The following is a 12288-nucleotide window of genomic DNA, read 5'->3' as shown; positions in this document are numbered from 1 at the left end:
GTTATGCTTATGTTAAAAAAAAAATGCAATTGTGACTTGCAAGCTGTTCACTTGTATAAGTAGTTTGAACCTAAATCTTCTTTTAAAGCACCCCAATATAGTTATTTAATATTGGCTAACGTTAAGTGACATTTCCAATGACTCGTTTTTACCTGTTCAGAAAGAGACCTCAGTTCACCCAAGGGTTGTCACCTACTCCTGTCAGCAACTGTGACGAAGCACAGCAGATGTGCCTCACCAAGGAGGAGGGGTGCCTGTGTTATTTGAAAAGGTCTCTCATCTAGGAAGGAATACCTGCAACCAGTAAAATTCACTTTAACATGTTCTGTAAAATAATTCCTCTTTCTTCGTTTTCCTTTACAGTACAGAAAGCTATTTCTATAAAGAATGCAAAACTTGGGGTTGAACCTGCAGCAGAGATGATCCTACAGAATCCAGTATATTTTATCTCCTTTATATTCTGTCAAAATACATAACCTTCCCCTTCCCTCGTTTTTTATTGGGGTGTTTTTTTTGGAATTTTGGAAGATTTTTAAATTTGGGAAATCTCTAGACTTGCAGCTTTATTGAGCAGGCACGGATTTGTTCAGTTGCTTTTAGTCTGCACCCCTGTGCTGTGCCACAGAAACACCTTCACCAAAGATAAGAAGGAAAGTTACATCAGTGTATTGGAGTGTCATTCATAATGAAGCCTGTTATCATATACAATTAGTATATGCTTATAAATAATAATAATAAACCAGTTCTGGTGGCACGGGCCTGTAATCCAACCTACTTGGGAGGCTGAGACAGAAGGATCATAAGTTCAAGGCCTGTCTGGGCTAAAATATGATTTCAAGATTAGCCTGAGCAATGTAGTAAGACCCAGACCCACTAAATATATATAGCGGGGAGTTGGTCTTAGGGATGTGGCTTGATAATAGGATGCTTATGCTTGCCTAGAATGTTCAAGGTCTGATCACTAATAATACAAATAATTAAATAATAATAAAAAAATACAGGAAGAAGGCCTCCTCTCATAGAAATGGTCTTAAGTTAGCAGTCTCAAGTAATATGTAAAGAAGAAATTCCTACTTTAATTCTGAAAGTCAAACATTTCGTGCAACCAGATGTATCTTAAGTGGTGTGCAGTCACTATACGTTGAATGTGAGAGTGCCAAGGAACAGCCTTGTGAGGTTTCTCATCAGGTGTACTGGGCCGTCTCCTCGCACAACACACAGTGCACTGGACTCTAATCCAGATGGATTTCTCTAGATGCTCCAAAGACACTGAGGATTGAACTGGTGTCCTTAATGAACCAACCCCTTGCTTGTTCTTGTAGAGAGCCACGCTATCACGTGATAGGAGTAGTAGGGAATATGATAGGCGCCTGTGGTTGCTCTCGCTTGGTGCATGAGTGTAGTAATTGCTTTGACTCCCGGCTCCCGATACTTGCTATATGGGAAGTGTTTAAATGCCAACTGGAGTAGCACATTTCGTCTCCATAGTTGTGTTCTTTCCCAATCGAACTCTAATTTCTTCTTCATACTCTGCTATCACTGTGGTATTAAAAGGCCATGTTAACAGACATCTCTTTTCTTGTTGATGAGCTAAAATGCTTTGAATTTTTAACCTTCCTCTGGTAGCTCACAGGAACCTTCAGGGCTACTTTTGTTCCTTTCAGTTAATTTTAATTTATGTAATAAGATGCACGACATTTAAGCCATGTTAAAATTAAAAGTTAAAAGCCTTAACTTTGCCGAGGTTTTGAAAGAGATTAGGAAAGTAGAAAAGAAGAAAATTCATAGAAAAGTTCATAGGTGACCTGTCGAAAGTCTCCCAGGGCTTGGGAGTGGGAGGAGAGGTCTCCTTCAAGCCTCTGATCAATGTAGCTATTCTTTACTTCCAAAACCAACCCAGACCCGCTCAACAAAGGTACTTAGGAAGGCTGAGGGATTGTGAACCTTTGCGGGCCTCTAAATCAAGATTCAACAGTCTCCCAAAGTCAACCACCAGCTCCTTTCTGCTCATTTCAAGGCAATAAACATTTATTGAGCACATACTGTGTTGGAAACAGTACTGTGGGGATTTAGGAAATAAAAAATGAATAAGCTCCAAGACGGTGATGAGGACAGCACACAGGCTGTACCGCAGCAGGAAGAGCAAATTGCTGACACTCCTGTAAGGACAGACAAGGTTCTGCAGCGCTGCGGTCACAGCGATGAAACCGGCCTTCCAAGAAGAGCCCTGAAGGACATGTGGCTTTCCACCAGGAAATACAGGGGCAAACTAGATGGTCCTCAACCAGGGGCTGGACTCTGGGTGGGAGGTGGAGAGACAAAAAGATTAGGTCTGGATACTCATCTCAGACATCAACCAGAGGAAAAAAATAGCTAAAAATCAGGAAAAGAATTTATGGGGTATATCTTTCATGCAAGGATGGAGGAGAGAGACACCTTAGCTCGTCTGTGGAGTATGAGCTTCCGGTTTGGATGGAGGAAGAATGTGTGCAGGACTGAAGGGTGAGTAAGGGTGATTAAGTTTGTGGCCTGATTAACCCTCCCTCTGTTCTGTACTGCGCGTGATTTCTCAGACACCCTCATCACTTCAGGAGACAATCCAGTTCTCGGGGCATGGTTTAATCCTGTTTAGGAGTACGCTGTAACTTAACAGAGCCAATCACCATAACATACACACACACACACACATTGGGCTTTTGTGTGTTTTATGTGTGTGTGTTTTCTAAACCAATTCCCCTAATCTTTATCATAAAAAGCAAATTTTTAGAAATTCTGAATAAATAACTCCTCCGTGCACAATGTATCTAGAGTTTGATCAGTTCAAAGTTATCTAGAAGCAAATGTCTTATAGCCAGTCTTTTGTGTCAAAAAGAGAGGAAGGTCACAAAATCAGATGGCTTATTTTCAGAGGCTGGCATATTTTCATATTTATTTTACTTAAACCCTCATGTTAGTTCATTTGCTAGGGATACTAAAAACCAAATGGCAAGCTTACACAACAGAAACTTATTTTCTCTCAGTTCTAGAAACCAGAAGTCAAGGAAGCTTGTTTCTTTCTGAAACTATTCCTTGGTTTCTAGAAGACCAGCTTCTAACCATGTCCTCACAGGTTGTTGGGAGTAGTGAACCTCCAGATCCTGAATTTCTTGTAAACAACTTGATTTCCCCTGCTCTGAGACAGCCTGCAGCTGCTCTGAGTACAAGACCCTCGGGAGTTCCTGATGGCAGGGGAGTGATTTCTGGTGGGTTCGGCTGGGGCGTGGCTATCCCTATATAAGCTGCCCCTGAACACAATAAAGGGGGCATTCCTGTTTCAAGGATGACCCATGTCTCTGTCTTTGTGTGTTTCAATCTCCAGGCCCGATACTGGCGAACCGTCCTGTAGTACAGGTGCCGCATACCATACTGTCACGTAGTACAGGCTGGAGCTACAACAGGTCACACTGACACATTTCTGTATGTCCACATGCATCACAATCTCTATCGTGTGTGTGTGTGTGTGTGTGTGTGTGTCTGTCTATGTGATGACTGTATATATGTGTGGGGGCACCCATGTACCATGACTCACAAGTGGAGCCAGAGGGCAGCTTTGTGGAGTTGGTTCTCTCCTTCCACCCGGGTTCTGAGGATCAGGCTGAGGTGCCAGGCCCTTTGATGCATGGTAATAGCAACCCTTGAGGAAACGTCACCAGTCTACAGAGAATTCCATAGAAGTGAGTGCAAAGGTCATCACACTATTCCAAGACCCAGTCTCTCACTACATAAACACATAAACAAGATATACCCCGGCCACCTACTCCTGATCATTTTGTGTAAGGGACAGGGTAGTTACTAAAAGACACTATTGAAATCATTGAATCACAGTACTTTATTATCTTGCTAGCTAAATAATGTATCCCATCCCAGTGGGCAGGTGCTGATGAGGAAGGCCAGAACTTATCAAAGATAAAGAAGCAGAAGTGTCCTGTGGGCAAATTTGTAATCCCCTCCAAAAAGAAAGGCAACTTTAAATGTTTATAGCTGCTGTAAAATGACTTCTCATTTTAGAAATATTAAACACAAGGTGAAGAATATAAAAAATGTGTCTAACCTGAACAAAATTGGTATCTTACAAATCCAAGCTAAGAATACAAATCATTTCTGTTAAACACAAAAACCCATCTGTGGACTGGGGAGTTGAGTCAGGAGTTAAGAGCATTTGCTGCTCCTTCCGGAGGACCTGAGTTCGGATCCCAGAACCCATGCCAGCCAACTCACAACCACTTTGTCGTTCCAACTCCAGGGGCACCTGCACTCATGTGTACATATACACATATACAACAATTTTTAATTAAATAAATCTTAAAGTCTGCAAAATCATATTTAGTGAGTCTTTATTTGCAATGTTCTCACTTTCATGGCTACCTATCATTCATATATATATTCAGTTAGAAAGTTAGAAAGACATAACAAGGCAGAGTTTTAGGGCAAGCTTTAGACCTAGAGGAAGAGCCATGCTTGTCACTGACTGATAAAACGGCCAGCTCAGCAATTCCCACATCGCAATCACCTGGGAGCTTTCAAAATGACTGCCTGGCCCTACTCCCTGAGATTCCTATTTAGCTAGCTTTGTGTGAGGCCTGGGCATCAGGGTTTTTTTAAAGCTCCCCAAATGATTTTAGTGGGCAGTGAAGGGTGAAAACCACTGGGCTAACAGAATCCTCAACAGTAACAGGAATCTTCGGAATCGCCTGGTTAGCACTCTTTTGCCAACAGAGGCTTTTGTGTCTCTCGTAGGATTTGGCCACAAATGACTCCACCACAGTTTGTATCCCATGAGGCTTTCAACTGAGTGTGAGACAGTACCCATCCTTACGATTTCTTATGGAGTGAACGCAGAGTATCTCAGCCAGAAAACGGTCACTCCAGAACAGGGGCCTGAAAACTACTCCTGGAGAAAAATCTGGACACGCGCTTGTTTCTGACAATAAGGAATGTCTACACTCATGCCAGGCCCTTTTGTTTAGATATTGTCTATGGCTCCCTCACACTGTGAAGGCAGCATAAACGCAGCACATGAGCTATCTAATCTGAAGCTATTCCCTATCTGGACCTACTAAAAAAAAAAAAATCCATGAAGATTGCCGTCATTGGTCTAGAGTCATGGAGGGCCAGCCTATCTCCAGACATTGCCAAAGGATTCTATGAAGGACTGAGTCACATGTCAAGCGGCGTAAATGACCACAGCTTCGGAGATGGGGACTTTTCCACCATTTCACCGAGACAACCACAATTGCTCCCCTGCATCTACTAATGAGCAGGTGGATCGTGTTTTTCAGTCTCTAACACCTGGCTGCCTATAAAATCAGTTTACAAGGGAGGGGAGGCCACATTTCAAAGCTAACTTAAATGTGCCATCTATGAAGTCACAGAGGAAAAGATGAGCTGTGTTTGAAAGATAAAAAGCTTGGCAGTGGTACTAAACGTTGTGGGACACACTTATAATCCCAGCACCCAAAAGGCTGACAAAGGGTGACAAAAAGCTAACATGCCAGTGGAGTGGGGACAACAGTGTTGGAGCAAGTAGGGAAATACAAGAATTTGATATTAAGGAAAAAAAAAGGTCTAGGAATCAAACTGAGGAAAGGTGAAGGGGTCCGGCCCTCCTGACACCTGCCCATGGCTCATCTCAGAGCTCCCAGGTCCGGGGACACTTGGACACTCTGACAAATGTCACATGTGCTCCAGCTGGAGCCCACAGTAATTCAGTCAACTCACTACTTTTTCGTTGTTTTGCTTTAATTTTAAAAAGCAGCTTGCTTTTTCTGAACGCTTTGTTTCTCAGGAAACGCTCTAGCCTAGCAGCTTTCCCCGGGGGAGCAGTTTCCTGGCCATGAAGGATGCAGAAGTTGAAAAAGTCACTGTATTAGATATCGACTCAGCTGTTCTGAAGCACCTTCAACTTTAAAACATTGTGATAAACTTTATTTCTTCATCCTGCCATAAAAATAACATCGTTATGCTTATTAAGCATTAGGCCTGTAAGTATTGCAAAAACATTGAATTTACTAACTCTTAAGATCATATATTACAGTAAGAAGTCCAATATTTACTCGGGTAAATATTACTCTACGAGAACATTATGTGTGTACAGAATTGTCTGCAGGACTTCCTTTGACCTTTGAGGTTGGTAGGGGTATCCAGTCTATTGATGGGATAATCAGCAAAGGTGCACGCAAGAAGTTTAGAGATAAGATCAAAGAAGCCCTGCTAGCTTCGTCTCTGTGGCTGTACTGTAACGCTGACCAAAAACAACTTGGAGAGAAAAGGCTTTTATTTGACTTACGGTCACGGTCCATCACTGACTGAAGTTTCAGGAACTCAAGCAAGAACGTGAAGCAGAAACCACAGAGGAATGCTGCGTGCTGGCTTGCTCTCTGACTGGCTCAGAGGCTCGTGCTCAGTCAGCTTTATTACAAATGCCAGGACCACCTGCCGAGGGGTGCCATGGCCCATCATGGGCTGGGCCCTCCAGTGTCAGTTAATAATCACGACGAACCCACCTCAGACACGCCCACAGGCCACTGTGACCTAGGCAATTCCTCGGTAGACTTTCGACCCAAATGATTCTAGCTCATGCCAGACTGACAAAATGAAGACAGAAATATAAGTAAATGGTGTAAGCTCACGCAAAATGGGCATGACAACAATCACAAGAGTCATTTCTTTTCTTTTTCTGAAAGAAAGAAAGGGAAATTCTGTGCTTGGAGACTAAAAGCCCAAAGGTGACAGAAGTCCTCTGATGAGTCAGAAGCCAACCAGGTCTGTCTGGAGAAGAGAGGGAAATTAGCTCTTTGAGCCCCTTGCAGCCACTTACTTATGTGACTGCTTACCTAAATGCTTGCTTTCTTTTTCTTTCTTTTCTCTCTCTCTCTCTCTCTCTCTCTCTCTCTCTCTCTCTCTCTCTCTCTCTCTGTCTGTCTCTCTCTCTCTCTGTCTCTCTCTCTCCTTTCTCTGAGTTGGAGTACAGCAGAGTTCTCCCTAGATGGCTGCGAGAAATTAAAAGCATGGTGTTTAAAGGAGCTGCCACTGGCACTATTCGTGTGTCTCCTTGTGGTAATGGCCCCCATGGACCTATATATTTGAATACTTGTTACCCGGTTGGTAGAAATGTTTGTGAAGGATTAGGGGGTGTGGCCTTGCTGGAGGAGGTGTGTCTCTGGGGTGAGCTCTGGGGTACTCAGTGTGTCTATATATGTAAATATTTAGGACACTGTATGGAAGTAGAAATGGGGCAGAGCCATGAGGTATATGAGAGTTAGTAACGAGAGCCATAAAAATAATGTTCATTACTGATGCTCTAATCCTGTATTTGCCTCTTTAAAATGTGAAACATATTTAAATCGTAAAAATACATCTGAACTTTTGCCAAAAAACCTTTATAAAGGGATTTATTATTTTAAGAGATTTTAAGAGTCTTCCTTTAACCCACATTCAACATGAATCTGATGCACAGAAGATTATATTTTGTGGTAAATGAGATTATTGATGGATCCATTACATAATAACTATGGCATGATCTAGCGGTTTATGTCCCCTTCGGAGAGGCAGCACAGAGGTGCAAAGCCCTGAAAGCGCAGTTCTGCATAAATAGACTTTCTGCACTCCACTGCCACTTTCCGATCTCAAAAGTGATAAAATGCAGATGCCTGCAGTTGCAATCATAAAAATGTAATTGCTGAGAAAAAATTATTTCTGACCCATTGGAGGAATTTATTGCAAAGGGATGCACAGTGTAAGTTATCACACTGAGAAAATGAAGGTGAATGATTGAAATCTATCCCAGGCTGAGCCTCCCTGCAAAATGACCTGGTGATTTACCTGTGCTCAAGAGAAAGAAAAAAAAAGATGAAAGATAAATCAGATTTGGCAGGGAAGACTCTGATTACTGTAAAAAGAGCAGAATAAAGATTTATGCATAAATGAATTAAAAACTTGGAGTGACAGCATAGTTAGTATCTATGACCAATTACTCCATAATTAAAGTGTAATTTTGATTTTGAATTATGTGCCAAAATAAGTAATTCCAGTGCAACTCCACGAGTAAAAGAATTTGACATAAAGATAAACAATGAGGAAACGTGAGAATTTTTTAATGGAGCTACTAAACTGGTGACTTTAATGTAAAGGAGATACACTTCTATTAAAATGTATTTAGCATAATCAGTACTGTATCATCTGCTTGCATAAACCATGCAACTATTGAAACTAGGCACTCTCTGGAAAAGGCAAGATAAGGACAGGACCTAGAAGCCTATTGATACAGAAATCAATAAAATTATATATACACATCCATAATTATTATTAAGCAATTTTAGGAAAAGCAATGCTTGCCATTTGTCATTGTGAGTGAACCTGGAGATTTTATCCTGAACCACATTTTCATTGTTGCAGTAAACAGTGTCCACAGGCACAAAGAGAAAGCACTGCACAGTCTCACACAGAGAAATCACAGAATAGCACAAAATACTGATTTTCAGGATCTCAAAGAGGGGGATATGGAAAATGGGAAGTTTGATCAAACAATACAAATTCGGAGGGTGGGGGTGTTGACCTAAGAGCCATGGCCTCTCATTTATCACACAGTAAACTAGAACTAAAATATCAAAATAAGGGAGAAAGGCAGCTATTTGAAGGGATGCTGTGATAGTCTTCCATGAAATAAATGATCATTTGATCATATGAGTAGCCATTCTTACTCAGCATGCAAGGCCTCATTTTATGGACTGGACTTTTAAATTTCTTTTTTAAAAAATGTTCTTATCAGCATAGCTCATGTGTAAAATGGGTCTCATGATGACATTTTCATGCATAGATAAGATTATTTGGTTCACACTCACGCCATCATCATTTCTTACCCCATCCCACTCACACCATTGGATTTTCTTGATGCAGAGTTGAAGGAATCTGTTCATTGATGCAGATCGAAATATTTTACCTTTAACAGCAAACCTGATAGAGCCAGACTTTCCTCTTGGCCTACCTTCCATCATGCACCCAGGTCCCTTCTTCCAAAGACACTAAGCTCTCAGGGTTCACTTGGGTAAAAAACTACAGCGGCCTTATATCTGATTATTCAAAAGTGTTCTTGTCTTTTCTGGGGATGCACGGTGGAGCAGCTCTGAGGACAGACACGGGACATGTTCTCACTGAACTCAAATTGAGACCTACTACTGAGAAGGCAACTTAAAACATTTCTTTTTTTTGTTTTTTTTTTTTGTTTTTTTTGTTTTTCGAGACAGGGTTTCTCTGCAGCTTTAGAGCCTGACCTGGAGCTAGCTCTTGTAGACCAGGCTGGTCTCGAACTCACAGAGATCCGCCTGCCTCTGCCTCCCGAGTGCTGGGATTAAAGGCATGCGCCACCACTGCCCGGCCTTAAAACATTTCTTAATGGTGACAGCTGAGTTTTATATTAACTATTGATGTCTAAAAGGCACTAAAACCTGAAATTAGTACTGCTTAAGCCAGCTCCTGATGCTTTCATGTTGAGACAAACAAATTTATCTATCTATCTATCTATCGATCTATCCATCCATCCATCCATCCACCCACCCACCCACCCACCCACCCACCTTTCTGCCTGCCTACCTACCTACCTATCATCTCTCTTTCTCTCTCCCAGGCTAATTCAGACTCAGAGTGCTCCTATCTCTTTCTTCTGGGTGCACTATTATGTCTGGCTTTATTTTTGTTTTTCTGACAAAGTTCACTACAAAAAATTAGAATCTCCCTAGAGTAGGGCAAAGAAAATTAAAACACATTCAATTTTCTACCAATAAACAAACATTAGTGCATTATTTTCTTCTAAGACAGTAAAATAGTGGATGATTTTCTCAGAACTTTATAATTTAGAGAATGTAAACTTAGTGGATAGCGCAAGCCTGCCACGCCTTTCTTCTTTATAATAAGGTTGAGTTTTTTTCCTGAGAAACATTGTGCTAGAAATACTATCATTTTCCCCCTGAACATTTAGTTCATATGTGTGTGTGTGTGTGTGTGTGTGTGTGTGTATGCTTCATATAATGATCACCATAGCCAAATTAATGAATATATTCATCACTGTCCATAACTATTATTTTGTATTTGTGTATCAAAGACACTTAAAGTGTATCTAAACTGTAGATTTGTTTCATCCAAGCATATATGTGTTGTTAACTATAGTTACAATGCTATTCACAAATTAGATTCCCAGAGCTTAACACATCGTATGTCTGAAGATTTGTATACACATATGTGCTTACATATATATGTATGCTCATATATATATACATACTCAGTATACATATATGCATATGTTGCCAAGGCTACCTAATCCTCCCAAATAGGAGGCGTGGCAGGCCTGCACTGAGTTTACATTCTCTGTATTATAAAGGTCTGAGAAAATCACCCGCTATTTTACTGTCTTAGAAGGAAATAATACATTAATGTTTGTTTCCTGGTAGAAAATTGAATGTGTTTTAATTTTCTTTGCCCTACTCTAGGGAGATTCTAATTTTTTGTAGTGAACTTTGTCAGAAAAACAAAAATAAAGCCAGACATAATAGTGTACCCAGAAGAAAGAGATAGGAGCACTCTGAGTCTGAATTAGCCTGGGAGAGAGAAAGAGAGACAATAGGTAGGTAGATAGATTGATAGATAGATAGATGATAGATAGATAGATAGATAGATAGATAGATAGATAGATAGATAGATAGATAGATAGATAGATTTGTTTGTCTCAACATGAAAGCATTCAGGAGCTGGCTTAAGCAGTACTAATTTCAGGTTTTAAATGAGAGGCCATGGCTCTTAGGTCAAACCACTGGAATATCTACATAATAAAGATGGCTGGAATATTAACTTGCCTCAGTTTTCATGACTATATGAAAGATAATTGACACGCAGTGCTTTACAAATTATGCATGCATCTGGAAGCAAGGAGGTGGTTCAGCAGGTAAAGCCACTCGTCACAAGTCTGGCAATCAGGGGAGAACTGACTCCAAAATGTTGTCCCCCAACATCTACACATATGCCACAAAACAGGTGCCTGTTCACGCTCATCGCATGCACACGCGCGCACGTGCACAGAGACACACACACACACATACACACAAATAATAGTAAACCTGTTTTTTTCTTTATTTTCCTTCTTTTGTTTTCTTTTGTTTTTAGTTTTGAGGCACGGTTTCTCTTATAACAGCTCTGGATGTCGCTCTGTAGATGAGGCTGGCCTTGAACTCACAGAGATCTGTCTGCCTCTGCCTCCCGAGTGCTGGGATTAAAGGGGTGTGCCACCTCTGCCTGGCTTATATACAGCTCTTAACATTGTGATACACACATACAATCCCAGAACTAAGGAAGATGAAGCGGGAGGGCATATGTTAGAGGTCACTCTGATCCACACAGACCCGTGTGTGTGTGTGTGTGTGTGTGTGTGTGTGTGTGTGTGTGTGTGTATTAATATTGAACTTAATGCCAAAAGAGAATCTGAGGGAAAACTTTCAGAATTATATTATTAATATCAAATACATACTTTTATATTTTAATACCAGTTTATTGGGAGGAATTAAGACAATGTCTCCATGTGTAGACCTGACTGTCATTGAACTCACAGAGATCTTTTTGCCTGCCCCTGGAATGCTAGGATTAGAGATGTGCTCCACCACACTCAGATGATACCAGTTTAAACAAAGGATGCTGTTAGGTGCTGTAGTCATTCATACCTAGAGCCAAGTCCACCCTTGACTGACTGCTATTCCCACCATCTTGAATTCTGCTAACACACAGCTGTAGCACATCGCAGCACCCAAAGTGCTCCTACCTGGATAATCAGCGGCTCCAGCAGCTTCTCCACAGTGACTGTCTGGATCTGCAGGTCGTGAATGTCCAAAGTCAGGGGGATTGGTGCTTCTGCCGACATGGTGCCTGTACACGGACACACACAGAAAAAAACAACAAGGCTTATCAATGAGGAGGAATTCTTTTCAAAGTACAGGGTTCCTGAAAATCATGGAATAAGTGGGTCTTCTGTTTGGCTGGTCTTTTCAGTCCCCTGAGACTCAGGGTGCCAAATCCACCATAGGAGAAGCAAGAGACTCCCAAGCTGTTGTCTGCTCTCATGCTGCCTGGGCTTAGCTCTAATGTATGCTAGTAAATTCATAACTGACTTTCAAACTTATCACACAGGCTTCCATTTAATCAGTAGTCTTAATTGAAAGCTATTGCCGATCTCTTGATACATATCTGACAGTAGGCAGGTCATCTGACCTC

At 41.3% G+C, this 12288-nt stretch overlaps 1 protein-coding gene across 1 annotated transcript in view; it reads right to left on the bottom strand.

Moving 5' to 3' along the window:
• The window catches only part of Ctnna3 (catenin alpha 3), a 1277532-nt gene extending 1265594 nt beyond the window's left edge, over nucleotides 1-11938 (bottom strand). Inside the window, exon 1 of the mRNA XM_038342272.1 lies at nucleotides 11840-11938. Coding sequence (XP_038198200.1) covers nucleotides 11840-11938 — 99 coding nt within the window. The remainder of the gene's footprint in view (nucleotides 1-11839) is intronic.
• Nucleotides 11939-12288: the final 350 nt, after the last annotated feature.

The sequence above is a fragment of the Arvicola amphibius genome, chromosome 9 (assembly GCF_903992535.2).
Source record: "Arvicola amphibius chromosome 9, mArvAmp1.2, whole genome shotgun sequence".
Lineage (NCBI taxonomy): Eukaryota > Metazoa > Chordata > Mammalia > Rodentia > Cricetidae > Arvicola > Arvicola amphibius.
This window is presented reverse-complemented; position numbering and strand designations above follow the sequence as displayed.